At 44.4% G+C, this 19824-nt stretch overlaps 1 protein-coding gene across 4 annotated transcripts in view; it reads left to right on the top strand.

Moving 5' to 3' along the window:
• Positions 1-5778: 5778 nt before the first annotated feature.
• TSC22D2 (TSC22 domain family member 2) overlaps positions 5779-19824 on the top strand; it is a 65336-nt gene continuing 51290 nt past the window's right edge. The window contains exon 1 of one of the 4 annotated variants that reach the window (XR_013276878.1): positions 5779-7793. Coding sequence is in view for 2 of the 4 variants with exons in the window: in XM_077488185.1 (XP_077344311.1) it covers positions 6205-7793 (1589 nt within the window). In the remaining 2 variants the exon portion in view is untranslated. The remainder of the gene's footprint in view (positions 7794-19824) is intronic. The other 3 variants (XR_013276879.1, XM_077488185.1, XM_077488186.1) reach the window with 3 other exon arrangements.

Below are 19824 nucleotides of genomic sequence, written 5' to 3'. Positions count from 1 at the left end.
GGGTACTGATTATCAGTGCAGTCCCAACAGTGCTGACCAGTGCTGCCAATCAATGCGCATTAGCGTAACCTCATCAGTGCCCACTAGTGCCGCCTCATCAGTGTCCACCAATGTAGCCTCATCAGCACACATCAGTGCTGCCTAAAATTTTTGGTCTTTTCTCGTTTGTTTATTAAAAAAAAAAAAAAAACCCAGTGGTGATTAACAACCACCAAAAGAAAGCTCTATTTGTGGGGAAAAAATTATAAAAAATGTCATATGGGTACAGTGTTGCATGACTCTGCAATTGTCATTCAAAGTGAAACAGCACTGAAAGCTGAAAAATTCCCTGGGCAGGAAGGGGGTGAAAGTGCCCAGTAGGTAAGTGGTTTAATCATGCAGTGCAGGCACAGCCCCACTGCATGGGACAAAAAACACTTTCCCTGGGGTCCTGCTTTAACTGCTTCCAGACTGCCCACCGCACATATACTGCGGCAGCTGAGCAAAATGTACCTCTACGTTGTTCGCTTCTTTCGGGTCTGGGGCTCTCGTGCCCCTCTGGCGATCCGCTCCTGTTGTGATTGGACACAGTGTGAGCCAATCAGCAGACGCGATGTCTGCCGGGAATCCAGCGATTATTTGTAGAAAGGCAGAACAGAAGTCTGCCTATGTTAACAAGGCAGATCTCTGTTCTGTCAGTGGGGAAGAGGGACATCTTGGGTTCCTGCTAAGCAGGAACCAAAGTTCTCTCTCTTCTCACAGTCAGGCCATCCGCCACCCAGTTAGCAAGCACCCCCTAGGAGCACATTTAACCCTTTGATTGGGCCTGATGTTAACTCGTTCCCTGCCAGTGTCATTAGTACTGTGACAGTGCATTTTTTTTTAGCACAGATCACTGTATTGTGCCACTGGTCCCCAAAAAGCGTCACTTTGTGTCAAATTTGTCCGCTGCAATGTCGCAGTCGTGCTTAAAATCGCTGATCACTGCCATTACTAGTAAATATAAAAAGTAGTACTTTGTAGATGCTATAACTTTTGCGCAAACCAATCTATATGCACTTATTAGGATTTTTGTTTACCAGAAAAATGTAGCAGAATACATATCAGCCTAAATTAATGAAGACATTTGTTTTGTTTTTGTTTTTTATTTATTGGATATGGCAGAAAGTAGAAAATATTCATTTTTTTTTTTTTTTTTAATTGTCGCTCTTTTTTTGTTTATAGTGCTAAAAAAATAAAAACCGCAGAGGTGATCAAATACCACCAAAAGGAAGCTCTATTTGTGGGGAAAAAAGGACAAAAAAAAGGACAAACGTTTTAATCGGGTACAGCGCCGCACAACCGTCAGCTAAAAAAACGCAGTGCCGTATCGCAAAAAATGGCCTGGTCAGGAAGGGGGTAAACCTTCTGGGGCTGAAGTGGTTAACATACATAGCCCCCAACTGTCCCTGATTTGGAGCAATGTCCCTCTTTCCTCCTCATGTGTCCCTCATTTTGGTCTGATCTATATAGATGTATATAAAATGCACATTTTATCTATCAAAAAGTGTTTCCCAGTGCTAAACCTTTCATCTGATTTCTAAATTGCTGCATTTGTAAATTCCAAAAGCCAATATAAAGGAATAGTAGTGGTAAAAAAAAAGCACTTGTGGGTTTAACCAATAGTTTTTCTTGTACAATTCTCCTTTAACCACTTCCCACCCGGCCTATAGCAAAATGACAACCGAGTGGTGTTCCAGTTATCCTCACTGGGCGTCATATGACGTACTGCAGGGCGCACATTGCGGCGATCGGTGGTGTGGTGTGTCAGTCTGACACACCGATACACCACTCTCGGTCGATGGAGGCTTTTTACTACGTGATCAGCCGTGTCCAATCACGGCTAATCATGATGTAAACAGGAAAAGCAGTAGATCGGCTTTTCCTCACTCGCGTCAGACAGACGCGAGTAGAGGAGAGTCGAATGGCGGCTCTCATGACAGGGGGGGTCTGCGCTGATTGTTTATCAGCGCAGCCCCCCCTCGGATCCCGCCCAGGACCACCATCATGCCGCCCAAGACCACCAGGATGGCCATCCACACTGGACCACCAGGTATGCCCTTCCTAGACCACCAGGCAAATGCAAATCTGTGCCAAGGCAGCTGCCAACAAGTGCCCACTCACAATGCCTACCGTTGCCACCAGGGATGCCTATCAGTGCCCATCAGTGCCACATATCAATGCCCATCAGTGCCGCCTATCAATGCCCATCAATGATAGGTATCAATGATACCAGTGCTCATCAGTGCTACATATCAGTGCCCATCGTCTGTGCCTGTTAGTGCCCGCTCATTGGTGCCACCTCATCGGTGCCGCCTTATCAGTGTCCATCAGTGCCGTCTTATCAGTGCTCATCAGTGAAGGAGAAAACTTACACATTTACAATATTTTATAACAGCAAAACTTATTTTTTTCAAAATTTACGGTGTTCTTTTATTTGGTTAGCAAAAAATAAAAACCCCAGAGGTGATCAAATACCACCAAAAGAAAGCTCTATTTGTGGAAACAAAATTATAAGAACTCTGTTTGGGTACAGTGTAGTATGACCGCACAATTGTCATTTAACCACTTGCTTACTGGGCACTTATACACCCCCCTCCTGTCCAGACCAATTTTCAGCTTTCAGCACTGTCGCACTTTGAATGACAATTGCGCGGTCATACAACACTGTACCCAAATGAAATTTTTATCATTTTTTTCCCACAAATAGAGCTTTCTTTTGGTGGTATTTAATCACAGCTAAGGTTTTTATTTTTTGCTAAACAAACAAAAAAAAGATGGAAAATTTTGAAAAAAAAAACATGTTTAATAGTCTGTTATAAATGTAGCGGATAAAAAAACAACAACTTCTCCTGCGCTCTGGTGTCTTGGTTTTTGAAGTGTGATACCGACAGTTAAAGATGGTAGTGTCAAAAAGGTCTTGCAGCCCTCCTTTAGAACATTGGGTGTTCAAATACTGGAGAAAAACAAAACAAAAAAGGAAGGCGCACTGACCTAGTGCATTACCATAAAAAGAGCTTTATTAAAAACAGAACAAATAGCAAAATGACTACTCACAAAGGAGTATTTATCAAAGGCAAAATCAATACAATTGGATCCATAGCACCGAACATCGACATATCCAGATCAGATGTCAGATGAATTGACAAATACCTCAACGAAAACAGCTAACGCGTTTCGGGGGTGACCCCCTTTCTTTAGAGCCAAAATAAGCAATTTGATTTTGCCTTTGATCAATACTCGTTTGTGAGTAGCCATTTTGCTATTTGTTCTGTTTTTAATAAAGCTCTTTTTATGGTAATGCACTAGGTCATTGAGCCTTCCTTTATTGTTTTATAAATGTAGCGGATGACATTTTGGACAAAGTATCATTAATATGTAAATTTAGTTTTTGCCTCAGAACGGTAATGGGGTTCTGAGGGTTAATTATGTAGGTTAACTTTGACATCAGTTTGGCTGGGCTGTGTTAGAAGTTCTGCCGGGTCATGTAAACAGTGAGGTACACATGACAGGCCAGAACCAGGCCTGGTTAGATGCTTTAGGCATCAGCCTTCTCGGAACCAATCAGTGGGTGTGTCGGGCCCCGCTGAGGAGTCTGGGAAGGGGTACTTAAGATGTTGAGGTCACGTGTTCGGGAGAGGAGTTTGTGTGGCCCCTGTGGTCCATTCTGGTTTCCAGGACCGGGGTAGCCCCGCGAGGGGGCCCGGTCACAGGGTGTTCGACATCCCGAAATATGCTTCTATGGGTTACCCCCAATAAACCCGCCTGGTCTGGGGTAGGGATCTGTCTGTACCCGAGTCTTGGAACCGGCTGGTCCGAGGTGCAGTAACTGAGGGAGGATTCAAAGTGTTCGGGTGTACTCTCAGCTTGGAGGGGCACTGCAGCTCGTGAAAGCTCTTTGGAGGAGGGCCGACAAGTGGCATCCTGAGAAGTGCCTGGTTACTGAGTTGGGAAGGACATTGACGAATCCACATTTTTACAGTACTATCGAGGAAACAGAGAACGTTCCAGGTACTGAGGAAAAAGATTCCTGTTCACTTTCAGTTATAACTTGTCCACGTTCAGAGAATTTTACAAGTTCTGAAGCAATGTGCTGGTTGCCACGATCTCTAGCTAGAGATCTGTTCAGCCTTGAAGTGCCCAGCTGCGAGTGGCTACTCTCTGGGTGATACTAGAGAATTTTTTATGTCTGCAGTTCAAGGTGCCTGAGTTCTTCACCCTTGCCCTCTGTTCCTATACAAGACTGTGTTGTTGGATGTTACCCCTGCAAATAAAAAAACCTTTCAAAAGGACTTTATTGGTGTCAGCGTCCAAAGTTGTTGGGTATAAACCCTGGGAACCCCTAGACGTCGAAGAACAAGCCAAGCGGAGGTAACTGGTAAGCCCAATAAGGCAAGACCGCCCTACAAAGGGTTATGGCTGCTACATAACATTTTGCAAACAGGTAATTTTCCTGCTTCTTGTGATGATGAGGCGGCACTGGTGGGCACTGATAGGCTGCACTGGTGGGCACTGATGGGCACTAATAGGCATAGTTATGGCTGTACTGATAGGCACAGATAAAATGGCACTGATGGGGACAGATAAGTCGGTACTGATGGGCACAGATAAGATGGCATTGATGGGCCCTGATAGGTATCAATGATAGATGGCACTGATGGGCACTGATAGGTGGCACTGGTGTGCAGCACTGTCCAGGCACTGATTGTGGGCACTGACAGGTGGTGCTGGTGGGCACTGGTAGGCGGCAGTTGTAGGGGGCACAGAGGATCTGGGGCATAACGCAGTGAGTGGGACTGATATCCCACTCACTGCCGTGAGTTATCTGCTTTTTTTTCTCCTTGCGGTGTCAACATGAGGAGAAAAAATAGCCGATTACCGGCTGTGTTGACATCACGTGATCAGCTGTCATTGGCTGACAGCTGATCATGTGGTAAGGGGTCGGGATCGCTGATCACAGAGCATGCCGTGCGCACCCTCCAGGGTGCACGCAGGCTGCTTGTGCATGCGAAGACATCAATAGACATCGTCCTAGCAATGCAGGTCCGTGCTGTAGCTGTCATTTGGCTATAGCATGGACCTGCATTGGTTAAACTGGTTAAACAGTGACAGCGCAGAAAGCTGAAAACTGGCTTGGGTAGGAAGGTATATAAGTCCCTGGTATTGAAGTAGTTAAGGGGGCGTGGCAAGGGGTGTGTCCTATGCCTGTATACTCTTGCTGATAGGTGTCCCTCATTCACATCTCAAACTGTTTGGAGGTATGCACATACACTATAGGGGCAGCAAAGTGTGCAGACACCGCTGGAGAGGCGATTACAGACTTCCATCACAAGGATCTGTATAGGGATGACATTGCGAACTCCTGATATGCCCGGTGACACAAAGTACTAGAGGCAGATGAGTACTCTTCCGAAGAGCTGACCAATGAGCGCTCAGATGAGCTGTACGTGATTTACACTGGTTAGGAAATGTGACGCTCCATGTCCCGCGCTCCTGTGTACTGGTACTGAAGAGGTTAACCCCCCACCATGACACAGCCAGCCCTGCACAGACACCGCGGCCACCCGGCGCCCCATGACGTACCACCAAGCACCACGCCCCTCTCCACAACGTCCCAGGGGGATTGGCTCCTCCATACCATTGCAGAACACGCCCCTCTGCTTGACGTCTTCCAACAGAAGGCGGTCCGTCCATCCCAGCGGCCCCGCCCCTCCACTAGTCTTTCCTCACAGTGCCCCTGGCGGCCATTTTGAGGAGGGGAGGTTTTGAATTTGAGTGTCGGAGGAGGGGAGGGAGGAGCCGGTCGTCAGTAACAGACGTTCTCCTCCTTGTAGTTTCCAGCCTGCTCAGCGTCTCTCACTTCCTCTGAGAGCAGAGTGCTCGGCCACATCCTACTCCTGACATGTCAGTCGTTGTGGAGTCCAGGTAGGGGAGAGCCGGGGGAGCTGCGGCCTGTCCCCCCCTCCTCCTCCGCTGAGGCTGGAGCCGGCGGCCTGTTTTGCTCAGCATCCCCGGACTGTGGTGACAGGAGAAGGCCTGCAGCGGAGCGCCAATCCCCACACGGAGCCGGGATGTCAGGCCTGCGCTAGAGCCGAGGTATCTTTGGAAGCGGCGGCGGTGGTCCGTGTGTCCTCCCCGGGGAGGGGGAACGTGTGTGGGCCCGGCCCCCCTCTTCTCCTCCTCACCATGTCCAAGATGCCGGCTAAGAAGAAGAGCTGCTTCCAGATCACCAGCGTCACCACGGCCCAGGCCGCCAGCAGCATCACCGAGGACACCGAGAGCCTGGACGACCCTGACGAGTCCCACACCGAGGACGTCTCCTCAGAGATCTTCGATGTGTCCCGGGCCACCGACTACGGGCCTGAGGAGGTGGTGGAGAGGAGCTCGTCTGAGGAGACCCTGAACAACGTGGGGGGAGAGGCCGATACCCCCGGGACTATGTCCCCCAACATGCCGCATGAGGCGCCCCTTATCCGGAGCGGCCCCCCTCCTCCCAGCCAGGCCTCTCCGGCGCCTCAGGCTTGCAGCTCCCGCTTCCGGGTCATCAAACTTGACCACAGCTCCGGGGAGCCGTACCGGAGGGGGCGCTGGACCTGCACGGAGTACTACGACAAGGACTCGGATGGCAGCACTTTAATCTCCCGGCACACGGGGGGCAGTACCTACGAGCACCCGGCTCCGGACAGGGACAGCGGCCTGGGGGGATCGGTGGCTGTTGTGTCCTCTGTACACCATGACTTTGGAGTGGACACCACGCTGACTGCTGTGTCACAGATACTACAACCGGATAAGATCAACCAACCCTGGCAGCAACCCATACAGGGGGCAACCGCTCAGCCCATGCATCCTGCTACAGTCAGCTCCCAACCTATGATGGTGCCACCCCCAGGACAGACTTACCTACCAAACCTGGGCCCGGGTGTCCCCCAGAATGTCTCCCTAGCTCAGCCCGGCGCTCAGCAGACCAACACGTCCGTTAGCCAGGCCCAACAGTTCCCTTACTCCCAGCCGGGGCTCGTGATGACCCCCCAGGCCTCCGGCCAAGCTGAGTACGGCCAAAACCGAACAGTAATACAGTCGCAAGGAACAACCCAAATAGCTGCAACCTCCCTGATTGCAGGTACTGGGGCTCCATCCAGTCTTCCGGGCCAGCACTTGCCAGCGCCGCTTCTGGGCCTTCATTCGAAACTGAATGACTCGGCCAGTCAAGGATCAGGGCCTGGGACCCATCCGGTTCATATGCAACAAGCAGGGGGAGGCGTGGCGCAGGCAACCTTGTCCTCCATCGGTGCAGTGCCACAGCAGCAAGCGAGTGGGAGTAGCATATTGGGCAGCCACCATGCCATGAACCCCGGAGTGCAGAGCGTCCCTGTGGCTGTGCCTAGTACAGGGGTTTCTGGACTATCAAGTAGTAGTGTGTCTACTATTCCTGTTACTATGCCAATAGCTCCTGCTACTTTTGTACAGTCCTCCTTGAGTAGCCATGCATCTGTCAGTAGGAGTAACAGCCTAATACCAACAGTTGGGCTTCCATCAGTGCAAGGTACAGCAAATGTAAATACGAGTCTGCCACAGTCAAACATTAGTCAGTTTCAGACTCAGCCATTGGCCGGTCAGATTGATGACCGAAGAAAATCGGAACCTCTACCTCAGCCATCAATGCCCCTGATTTCTGAGAAGTCTTTTGTGAAGGTTCCTATCATGGACACTCTAACAAACCCTCTTCATTTACCCGTTTTTGGTTTACCTATTCCTGTTGATGGTGAGGATGACAGGTATGAAGTGTATCATATTTGTCTTAACGCTGTAAATGCATTTGTTTCCAGGAACATGGCAAGTTTTTTTATATATCAGGGAATGTCACACTTGAATGACAGGTTTGTAAAGTGTTGAAATGTGAATTTCTGCAATTCAACGAAGTAGAGAAACGCCACCTTATCCAGGTCCTTGTATAATATTGAAGATGAGACATTGGTGTAATACAGTGCAGCCATTCTCAAGCATGGTTCTTCTAGAGGTTGTTGGAGGTTCCGTTTTAAAGAGGCGCTCCAGCCCCCCCCCACCAAAAAATTAAGTATGCAGCTACAAATACTGTAGCTGCTGACTTAATATTAGGACACTTACCCGTCCAGGTTCTCTCGGGTACTATCGTCACCATTTTGTGTAAGGGGAAACTGACAGTGAAGCCTTGCAACTTCAAAGTCTGTTCCCTACTGCACAAAACCTGACAGCTTGGGAAGGAGGAAGGGCTGAACTTCCAAGAGGCTTCACAGCAGCAAGGTCTCCCTGGAAGTGGGAACAGGTACCTGTCAAAAATAGGTACCCCCCCCCAGGTGGCAAATGTGGCAGCAGAGTGGGGGGGGAGAAAACAAGCAGAGCGTCCACTTTTTGGGTGGAGCTCTGCTTTAAGCTGTGGCTGATCTGATGAGGCCTGCATAGGTCTAGGGTCCTTTGGTTACTATAGCCGGTGGCACTGATCAAGCCACATTTGACAGGCCCTGCAGCATCAGTCAAATATCGATCCATGTATGGCTGTCTTTAGTGAATAGCATTTGAGTTTCCTTAGCAGACAATGTAACACCCCATGCTGTGTGAACAAGCAAACTGTCTCTCCACCACCAGGAATGACAACTCCTCCTACAGTGTGTGTGTGTGTGTGTGTTTTATTTTTTTATTTTTTATATTCATAAGACAGATGGACTTGAACTATGCCACAGTGAAATGCTGCTGTTTATTTTGTGTACTAGTTGGAAGAAAATGCCACATGCCATCTTTATTGTCAGGTATTGTCATACTGTTTATCTGTAAGACTGTTGCAGAGCAGCTGGTCTCACATGACAGTTGTGCTCATTAATAAAGGAGGTGTGCGCAAGACATAAAAACTTAGTGACTAAACTTATAACGGATGCTATCTGGCAGGATATTCATAAAGTGCAAACCTCATTTTCAGTAATGCCACCGAGCAGTGCGTTTTTATATGTGTGAAACATATATTGTACAGGAAAACTTTCAGAAAGACTTTCATTTTTCACTAACAAGATTGATATAGGAAAAAGTTTTCAGCTATTGTAACTAAAATTAAGCCCCCCCCCCCCTTCCATATTCTGCATTACTGTAATTTATGCTAAATCACTTCCCTTGTGAAGGTTGCTGTTACCTGTAGAGCCTGCTTTTATCACTGTTTGTAGTGGACTCTGGACATGTAATGTAAAGGTCATGTTTCTCTACACCTACATACTGTGCTGTATGTACATTTTACATTCACGTTGGTGTAAGCCATTAGTGTTTTAAAACCATAAATTCTTGTTTTCAGATTTCACTCAGATGAAAAGGCAGAGCAAGAAACCTTCTTTAAAATGTTGCCTTCCCAGTGCTGTGCATACATTTTAGCATACATCACACAGTATATCCTTTTTTTTTTTTTTTCCTTCCCTTTTCCCAAGTTTTACTATGCAGTCACTCGACCTCAAAGCTCTGGCTCATTTACACAGGCACAGAGGGTCCTACATTGGCAGAATTCAATGCATTTCTGCACCTGGGTGTCGCAGGGATTTGCGTACAGCCGTGGCCAGCCACCTGCACAAATCAATGACAGGCCATTGAATGCCACAGCTCTACACACATCTGAGCAGTTACATGCATACTGGGAGGGGATGAGCAGTCCTGGACAGTGTGGTGCACACAGAATCTAGTGTAGCTGTGCTTAGTAGCCAGTCGGTTTCTAACTTTTAACTTTCTTAAGTGGGTTGTAAACCCTCTTACCTTTTATGTGTACTTTGTGTGTTTTATGTGTACTTTCATACCCACCTCCACTGTGCAGTTTATCTTGTGCAGTATGGTGGTCATCATCGTCTTCTGGGGTCCCCCAACGGCACTCCCCCCTCGCATCAGTAAACCCATATAGGAGAAGCGCTCTTCTTGGGGGGGGGGGGTTACCTTACGGCGTGCTCCCAAGTCCAGCATTTGTGTCCATAGACACAGAATGCCAGACTCGGCCCCGACGTCATTGTATTTGATTAACCGCAGCGGGAGCCAATGGCTGCGCTGCTATCAAACTATCCACTCAAGAGCCGAGAACCCTGGGCAGAGAGGTACAGTGCCAAGGGAACGAACGGGCTCAGGTGAGTAAAACGGGGGGCTAGGGGGCTGGTCAGTGTCAAGTCTTTATACCTTAATGCATAGGCATAAGCACAACCCCTTTTTAAGCTTTTATAATCTAACCTTGAAGCCTATTGGTTACTTTGCACAGCTGTGCCATATTTTGTGTGCACTGCTTTTAATAATTCTCCCTCTGTCCAAGGCCGCTCGTCCCTCCCTGTAGGTACTGTATGTAACCGCTCAGATGTGTGCATGGTTGTGGCATCTGTCTCCCTGGTGGTATGCAGAAATACATTAAATTTTGTCAGTGTATGGCCTTCTATGCCTATGGTAAGGAGCCCTTGGGCTGCAGGGCAATGGGGAGGCAAAGTTTTTTTTAACGTAGGTTTAGTGATTAGTCTTTCCCTTTTTACTTTAAGGCTTTTCTAAACTCCTAGGTTTTTCCATGGAACCTTATTTAGATTTTTCCTTATTAGCAGCACAAATGTGTTGATTGGCTAATCGTTGCAAAGGAAATGTAATTTGGAAGACTCAGAAGGAAATGTACCCAATAAGGTACATGATTGTAATCTTAAAAAAAAAATACTAAGAGCTCACTGGTTCTGGTAGGCAATGCTTTTTTTTGTTTGAACTTGTCCTATGATGATTAAATGTGGGGTTTTTTTTTTTCATCTTAATACTAGTTATTACTAACAAATGTATGTATCAGAACTTATATTCTGTGAGTGAATGAGTACTGAATTATATATTCAGTTCTTTTGTAGGGTGTTTTTTTTTTTTTTTTTTTTTTTTTTTTTTTTTTTTTCTAGTATATGGAACTGGTTGGACCACAATCTGAAATCTGAGTTGTATTTCGGATGGTTCACTTGTAGGCAGTATTCTTTCATCAGTAAAGGAATGAAACAAAGCATGTAGAATATCTTGACTTATAATTGGACACAAACATGTAAACAGGCTGGACTTTAATTGCTGTATATAATTACAAGTGTCACTTTAATAGCCCATCTTTGCATGTCTAGAACATGAATTAGAGTGCTGCTTTACAGCTACATTCCCAGGAATTGACAGATGAGCTGTCCATACTTGGGGTTCATGCACACAGAATGTTTTAAAAATGGCAGCACTAAAAACACCCTTTTTTTGTGTCTTCCCACGTTAGCGTTTTTGTTTTTTTATGCACAAGACAGCCTGTGCTTCCAGGAGCAGTTAAAGCAGGCTTTAAAAACGAGAAACACCAAAAAAAGCGTAAAGCTGCGTTTGACGCGGCTTGATTAGGTGTTTTTTTTTTTTTTTTTTCTGCCACTAAAGGCTTAGTCCTCTAAATGCCTCTACAGTTTATGTGGACACATAGGCTAACATGGAGGGGCTTTTAGGGGCATGTGACATGATTTTTAACTGCCTCTAACAGCAGCTGTAAAATGGTCCTGTGTGCATGAGCCCCTAGAGTTGTGTTTAGCCTACACAAATAGATTTGGCACCGTAGTTTCTAGTTATCCTTTTGAGAAATGGATGCCTGTTAAATGCTAAAGAAATGGTCCTTATTGCTGTCTTGAAAGGAAACTCCTAGGAGAAGTGTGAGGCAGCCGTATCTGACCTCTGCTTTTGAAATTGTCAGTTACCGGGTTGCCAAGCTGAACTTTGTGGTTGAAGAGACCCTGTCACCAACTTATTTAAAATTGCAGGTAAAATGGCAAGGAAAAGCGCTGCAAGTAAGCATTTAAAATACTTGCCATTTTACCTACAGTTTCAAATAAGTTATTATTAAATGTTACGTTTTGCTAGCCAGTTTTATAGCACATTCCCCTTCACTCCCATGTTATAGCGCTCTCCCTCCTTATTGAAATATCTAATTACTCAGTGCTGGCCCTACTCCCCCTTTCACCTCTTTACATAATTGTATATGTATCTGCTGGGGGAATCGTATAGGGACAGGTTATCGTGTCTCTTGAGTGACAGCTGTGAGTCTATATCACCTCCAAGATGGCGGTGCCCTGCAGCCATCCCAGGGCTTTTTAGATGTCTACTTAAATAGTATGGATTGTAGGGGTGAAGAACATACAAAAGTATTGTTAAATGCACACACAACCTTATTGGAATATTTTTATTGAAGGGAATGCTCTGACAACTGCGTCTCTTTAAATACTTCAAGCTTATGACATGACACAAGAATGCAGGTACATGTTTGACTATGACACAGGTCTCTTCTTGCTTGTTTTATACATATTTCTCTACCCAGTATAAGACTGAAAGTAGAGAAAACAAAAATGTTACCTATTTTGCTTGCTGACGACATGACATGTCTTTGGACCCACACATACCTTTTTGTAACAATGGTTGCCTCTCCATGTATTGAAGCACATTGTGTTATGGCAACTGAATATTTATTTTAAAAGGTCTTGCAAAATGTGCACAATACACAGAATATTGGGTGTCTGTCTTTTGTCCTGTGAGCATTTGAGATCCCATATAGTCGATGTCAGTGCACCACATCATGTATACTGTATGTCCACATGAAACTATACATTTTATTGCAAGACCAGTTTAAATCTCCCCTAGTAAAGATTTGTGTGAACAACAGTATGTCTGTCTGTTTTACGCGTTGTAAATGGACAGACAGCTCTAAAATTTCATTCTTTGCAGTTTTGCGTTAAAACCACCCAGTCCCTGCAAAACAAACAGTTCTCTGCAAAAGTAGTCATTAGAGATACCTTTTTGTAGGCTGCGCCTCCTAACTTTCACTCCATTTGAGAAGTGTCAGATGCCTGTATCCCACTTCACTCATGTTTCCATCCTCCAACCCTTGTGACTCAACAGGTCTAATGCTGATTGAGGGGCGCTGTATCAATTTAAGGGCACTACACACAGCCTCCTGAGATGTAAAAGACCTTATCTTTGCAATAAACTGCTTTTTGAGACATTACATTTAAAAAAAAAATTTTTTTTTATGTTGTGTCCCAAAAACCTGCACGTTTGCTATAGGCAACATACAAAGCATTTACTTCTGTGCATTGTAGTGCACTATATCACAGGTGCATTTGGTCAGGAAGGTGCAGTTAAAAATGAATGGCAATGCACACATACAGCGTATAAGCCCCCACTCACACCTGAGCGTTTTTCTGCTCTTTTTCCTTGTGCCAGATTATGCATAATCTTCTTCTTATTCTTTCTAATTGTCCCTGTTCACGCTTATATGTTCAGTCACTGTACACCTTATGCTCAAAATGGCACATGAGCTTTTTTCCATTTTTTTTTTACAATGTCCAATGTGGTTGAGGACTTGGAGGTGGTGTCTGCAATTTGTTTTGTTTTTATGTTTAAGCTTTCTTTCCTTTTTTATTTTCATCCTGATTAACCAGCCAACCAACAGAACAAGTTGGTCCTCCAAATGTATCCATAACAAGGATAGTTTGAAAAGTTCATGGCCCGGCATGGAAGAAGTGACCATTCAGACATAACTTTATTACTGCACCAAGCCACTCTTCCAGATGCTCAGCTCTGAAAATGGTGCATGCCAGCTATATGTTCTTCATGCGCTCTTTGCAAATGTTTGCACCCCTGGTAGAGAAGAAAATGAATGTAGCCACCATATTTAAGGATTGGTCGGCTGCACTATATTACAGTTATGGTTTTGTGTTGAATACTGCCTTGAGCCTTTAGAACCATTTCAAATATCTGTTAAAACTTTTGGTGTCTAAAATGTGCTCCGATTTTAGCCCGCCTTTGCCATTTAAAAATAAAAAAATCTTAAAGTGGATGTAAACCCACTCTTGTCCTTTCTAAACTACTGCAGTATTGATTATCTAGAAGGATATACATGCCTCCTGCATGTATACTTATCTGTCAAATGTCTCCCCTCTGTCTGCTATGACCCAGAAAACTGCAGATTTTTTGGGTGGGTCTGTTTTCCAGGGCTCAGTGGGTGGAGTTGCGATGTCAGTAGACTCCCCGCCCACCTCTACACTCCCCTTATCAACATGCATTTTCTCTTGTGTATTTCTTCCACTGAACTTCTGAATAGGATTTTGCTTGTTGGGTGTTTTTTACTAGCTGAAAATGCTCAGGTGTGAATGCGGCCTGAAAGCTCAGCAGAGGACTTAATTCTTCTCTGCTCTTTCCAAAACTTTAACCTGAACACTGAGGCTCCAGTAACAGTCACACTTGAGCTGTGTGTTTTCAGGTATTATTTTAGCAGATTTGCAAATATTTCAGGCTTTTATTTATTTTTTATTTAGGTGTTTTTGCTGTGGCCAATAGAAACCTGTGTAAGGTGTGGAGCGATGCTAGAAAAGGGCAGTTACTGTTTGAGCTGAACGCTTGAAAGAAAAAGAAAATTTCTTGCTGTTCAGGCATTTACCATTGAGGGAGAAAAATCTGCTTGCAAAGCAGCACATGTACTTTTGAGCGACGAGTGTTTTGCTACAGGCGACAAAACGCTCAAATATGAACAGGGACCATTGAAATTGATGGGATTTTGCTTGAGCGTTTCTGAGCTCAACAAGCTGTAAAGCGCAGTGATGTCAGTGCTCACAAAGTACATTTTATTTCCTTTTGTGGCTACATAGAAATGATATATTTTGTGACTGAAGTTTAGCTTTAAAGTGTTACTAAATCCATAATGGTAAAATCGGTCTGTATATGCAGTAAAGCATGCTTGTTGTTCTCACTGTGGAACCTAAGTGGTTAATCCTCTGCATTGTGTATAAAGGCTGTGCGATCCTGTCTTCTCTGAACCTCCTCCTTTAACTGACTCCAACCCATCTCTCAATAAAACAGAGCATTAGGAGTCAGGCTGCACATGCTCAGTTTGTGTATATTTATTTTATTTGGTCCTGTGCTGATCACATGCACTGTCCAGACAGAGGATCAGAGGAAACTGAAAACTCCTCCCATAAGCTTAAACGGGTAGGGATACAAGTCACAAGACTACTATATACCGCTGATGAGAAAGGGTATTTAGCGGTTTACATTTACTACTAAAATTGAGTTTCCATGATCTGTGTTCAGTGGGAGACCAGAGATAGTGAATGCAGGTTCTGGGTTTAGTAACACTTTAAAAAAGTGTTGCCTCAGTAAACCCACTGATTTAACAGTTGCAAAAAAAAATAAAGTGATTCCCATCATGCCATGAATGCTAACTGTCTGCACTAGACTGAAGACAGTTCATTTTGTGTTCGGCTTCTGCCCTAGTTTAGTTTTCTATTGCCTATTTCATTTTCTTTGTTTCTATACAAACTATAATTCTTTGATTTCTTTGTGTCCATATTTGTATCTTTTGGTATTGTAAAATTTGCTAATTTCAGGCACATTTTAGATACGCAAGTTTTTTTCAGTTACCGAACATTAACACTAGTTATCAATACAAAAGAGAACAGGGAGGCGGGACTTTAAATGAAGTACGCGGAGTGTCAAGTGTTTGGCATTATAGTTGACATATCTATAATGTAGAGGAGTAGGACATTAGTCATTAGACTAATTAGATTAGACATTAGTTGGATAGAAAATTGATACATTATACATTAAATTAAATACCTGCATGGAGTAAGATATTAAATAATAAATAATCCAAAAAATGGATGGCACATGATACATTTAGAAAAGCCCAAAATTGGATAGCACATGATTTAGAATGCAGTCAAACACATATTGAACAGAATCCACAATGACCTGGTAGGATAACGTATGTGATTTGAACACGTCATCTGTTAGCTCAACAAGTTTCGTGACTGGATGTCACTCATCAGGAGCAAGCATGTACACGTGCAAGATATCTCTGTAATGATATAGTGTGCATTTCTAGTTGGTCTAATATAGTCACAGGTGTGAAAAATATAAAGAAATGGGGGGGTAAAACACCCTATATGATACTTACAGAGCATCCATGTGCAATTGGTACAGTATTGAGGGTCATGAATATCCCCACATGGGGAACATCTCCGGGAACTGAGATGGTATGTTAAGCGACAGCCTGCCCAACAGGCAACCCTCCATGGGAAGGTCATGCATCAGGCTGTGATCACAAAAACCAAATCAGAAAGTAAATAGAATTATAAAGGTGAGTGAGTATTGAATAAACTGAGTAGGAAAGTAAAGTGCAAGAAGGTGTGTGAAAATGAATCAAATCATAAGAAATAAATAAAAAAAGTGGTTATTAATATTTTATCCCTGCGTTTCTAAACATAACTTTTCCTGTTGCTGATTAAAAGAATGCAGCAATGGCAAACACTACACTGAACAATGAGATGGAATCCATAGAAAAAGATTAACAGAGCAAAAAGTTTGCTTACACAGTAAAGCACAAAGGATTATCCGTGATACATGAGAGATCATTTGTGATTTTAAACTTCTATGCTGTCGTTTCATTTCCTCTGCAAGTTGAACATCCTCGCTGATGCTGAATTCATCTCTATTGGCTGATTTTGAGACAATGTTGTCATTCTAGAGTGGATGGGAAAAGAACCATTGCCTTTACCCAACAGAGTAGTGGTATGCTGTGTAATGTAGCATCCTGCATTTGAGCACCTCACAGGTGGAGTACATAGACCGCTGAGTGTTTTTGTGCATTGGTTTACCTTTCTGACCCAATAAAAATGAATGGGGGCTGTTCTGTAAATGCAACTAATGCTCCAGGCACACTGGCTGCTACTATGGGAGTTTTGCTTGTAGAAGCAGCTCAATGTTATCCTATGTGTCCATGTACATTAGGACGATTGGAGGCATATTTTTAAGCTCCACATTTAGGGGCAGAAAAAAAAAACGACGGTTAGAGCCCGTTCACACTGAGGCAGCACGACTTGCAGCGCGACTGCCTCAGGCGACCGTGATCCGACTTTAGCGGCGGCTTGTGAAATTACTTCTGTATAGAAGTCAATGCAAGTCGCCCCAAAAGTCGTACAGGAACCTTTTTCTAAGTCGGAGCGACTTGAGTCGCTCCGATTAGAACGGTTCCATTGCATAGAGCGGGACACGACTTGTCAGGCGGCTAAGTCGCCTGACGGGTCGCCCCTGTGTGAACCGACCTTTAGACTTGCCGGTAACGGTGTTTCTACGAACCTTCCAGGGCAGCAGAGGCTCCTCCCTACAGGAAACCCAATCAGTTCACAGAGGTTAAAAGGCTCCACCTTTCCCCTTGTCCATCAGTTGTAAAGTAATTCTCCCAACTGTCTCACAAGGGGTCTTTAATTAGGCACTTGCCACCTACTGCAGGGGTTGACAAATTTGCTTGGAATCTAGGAGCCAGCTAAAAAAGTTAGGAGCCAGGTCCGTGACGGCGATCTGGACCTGTCCCTGGCCTAACATGGAGACGAGTGAGGGGAAGATAGCCCCCAGCCCCCCACATATGAGATCACCTCTCATTGGACACACCGCTCGAGTGCTAAATGGCCGCTGTGATTGGTCATTTAGCATGATCTGTGATTGGCTGTATCCAAGGGACACGGCCAACACAGAACTTCCCCGATGCTCGCCCATGGCGGCGTGCAGAGGGGAAGTAAACAGGAAGATGTCTAGGGACGCCCTCCCGGCAATTGGTGTCCGCGCTGTAGACATCTTTCGTCTATAGCGCGGGCACGAAGTGGTTAACAAAAGAATGTGACTATTATTTCCGACATATTCCCGCTCATTTACTGCCATTTCCCTGCTAAGGGTTCGATCAGGTCCGCCTGAAAAACTGACAGGTGAACCTGATCAGACAGCCCTTGTGAAAGGGGTCAAGCAGGGAGGATTACAAATAATAATTTTTTTTTCCTTAATTAAAATAAATTTTTTTTTTTACTTTTTACAAAAAAAAAAAAAATTACAAAAAAAAAAAAAATTATATATATATATATATATATATATATATATATATATATATATATATATATATATATATATATATATATATATATATATTTATTAAATTTAATAATATATATAATATAATGAGAAGCCATTTACCAGCCACCACACTCACCGTTGGGCAAAAAACAGGCAGGGGAGCTTCACCCCATTAGGAATTAGCATTATTGGAATAGGGTGTAATTTCTACATCCACCACAAGATGGCGCCAGACTACCGAAAGATTTTAGAAGGCCGCAAAGCCGCGGCCTCAATTACTGGCCGGCGCGGCCCGATGGAATTGCGCGGCGGAGTTCGGGGTCCAAATGGAGACAGGATACCCCAGCAGCGTTGCCCCAGTCGCCAGGACACGAAATCTAGGCGCAAATGCGACCTGGCGACCGGGGTTTGTCGAGCCCTGACCTACTGTATAAATCTTTCTACCCCTTAACAAGGCTGGCATATAGGCCTGCCATTCTGGAAGGTTTGTAGAAACACTGTTGCTGGTAAGTCTAACAGTCAGTTTTCTCCTCTCCTTCCAGAACAGCAACACATGAGTATAATCAAGTAATCCGCAGGCCTACCCTAGGATTTGACCACTGGCTGAAAGATCTTCCTGCCTAATGCTAGTTTCTACAGTGTTTTTTACCTCTTTTATTATGGCTGATGACGGTATCTTAGTCGGGTCAAGAGGCTAATCAGCAGGTTTGCTCCACCGATGTCCTGCCTTCTCTGCTTCTGATGCAGGGTCTATGTGGAGTGCTCTTAAAGATGGAATCAGAAAACCTATGAAATTTAGTAGATTAGCACGGTTTACCTGTCTCAGCCATCTAGAAATTGTTGCCTAATCATGCCTGTAACACTTCTTCGGACCACTAAAAGGACCAATCGAAGACTTGCTCTGTGTGAGACAAGGATGCTACTCTTGATCAACAAAGAGGATCTGGCTTAAACATTGCTCTGTTCAGGAGAATGATTTAAGGACCAGGCCATTTTTTGCGATATGGAACTGTCACTTTAACTGACAACTGTGCGATGTACCTAAACAAAGAGCGACAATTTTGGGGGAAATAAGCAATATTTTTTTTACTTTTAGCTATAAGTATCCAAAAAAAGTAAAACATTTTTACTCGGTTTAGGCCAATATATATTCTTCTAATTTTTGGTAAGTAAAATTGCAATCAGTGTATATTGATTGGTTTGCTGAAGTGTTATAGTGTCTACATAATTTATGCCATTTTTTTTATTTAGATGTCTATAATTAGTGTTTTTTTTTTTTTTTATTATTTTTTTTTTTCCCCTTACTAGTAATAACGGTGATCAGCTGTCTGTCCCGGTACCAGTCACATTTATATGGTGATCACACTGGCAGGGAAGGGGTTAATGTGTTCCCTAGGGAGCTGTTTCTAACTAATAGTAGACAGAGATTGCTTTTCCTGATCACTAGGAACAGAATATCATTTTTTTTTTTTTTTTTTTTTTTTTTTTTTTTTTCCCTGTCAAAATGGGAATCTGTTTGTTTACATTGACAGATCCCCTTTCTGGCTCTCTGTGGAGCAATCGCGGGTGGCCGGCAGACATCGTGCCTGCCAGTCGCGTGCATCGGCTCCGACGCCGCATGCCCCCACTGTATCGTACAGGTACGGCGATTCATGCGGTAGAGCCAACCTGCTACGGTATAATGGTGGCTGGTCGGCAAGTGGTTAAAAAAAGGACAAGGGGAAAGTTGGACCTTTTTTAATGGCTGTGAACGGATTGTTTCCTCTAGGGTGGAGCCCCATCTCTCATGTGTTGCCGTCCTGGAAGGTGAGAGGAGGAAAACCATGTGGCAATAGTGGAAAAGCCAGCCTAATGCATTCTGTAAACTGTTGTATAGAACATCCAAGGAAATGG

The sequence above is a fragment of the Lithobates pipiens genome, unplaced genomic scaffold (genome assembly GCF_037356315.1).
Source record: "Lithobates pipiens isolate NorthernLeopardFrog02 unplaced genomic scaffold, aLitPip1_a1.2 Scaffold_18, whole genome shotgun sequence".
Taxonomy (NCBI): Eukaryota; Metazoa; Chordata; class Amphibia; order Anura; family Ranidae; genus Lithobates; species Lithobates pipiens.
Note: the sequence above shows the minus strand (reverse complement) of the source record. Positions and strands in the feature narration are given on the sequence as shown.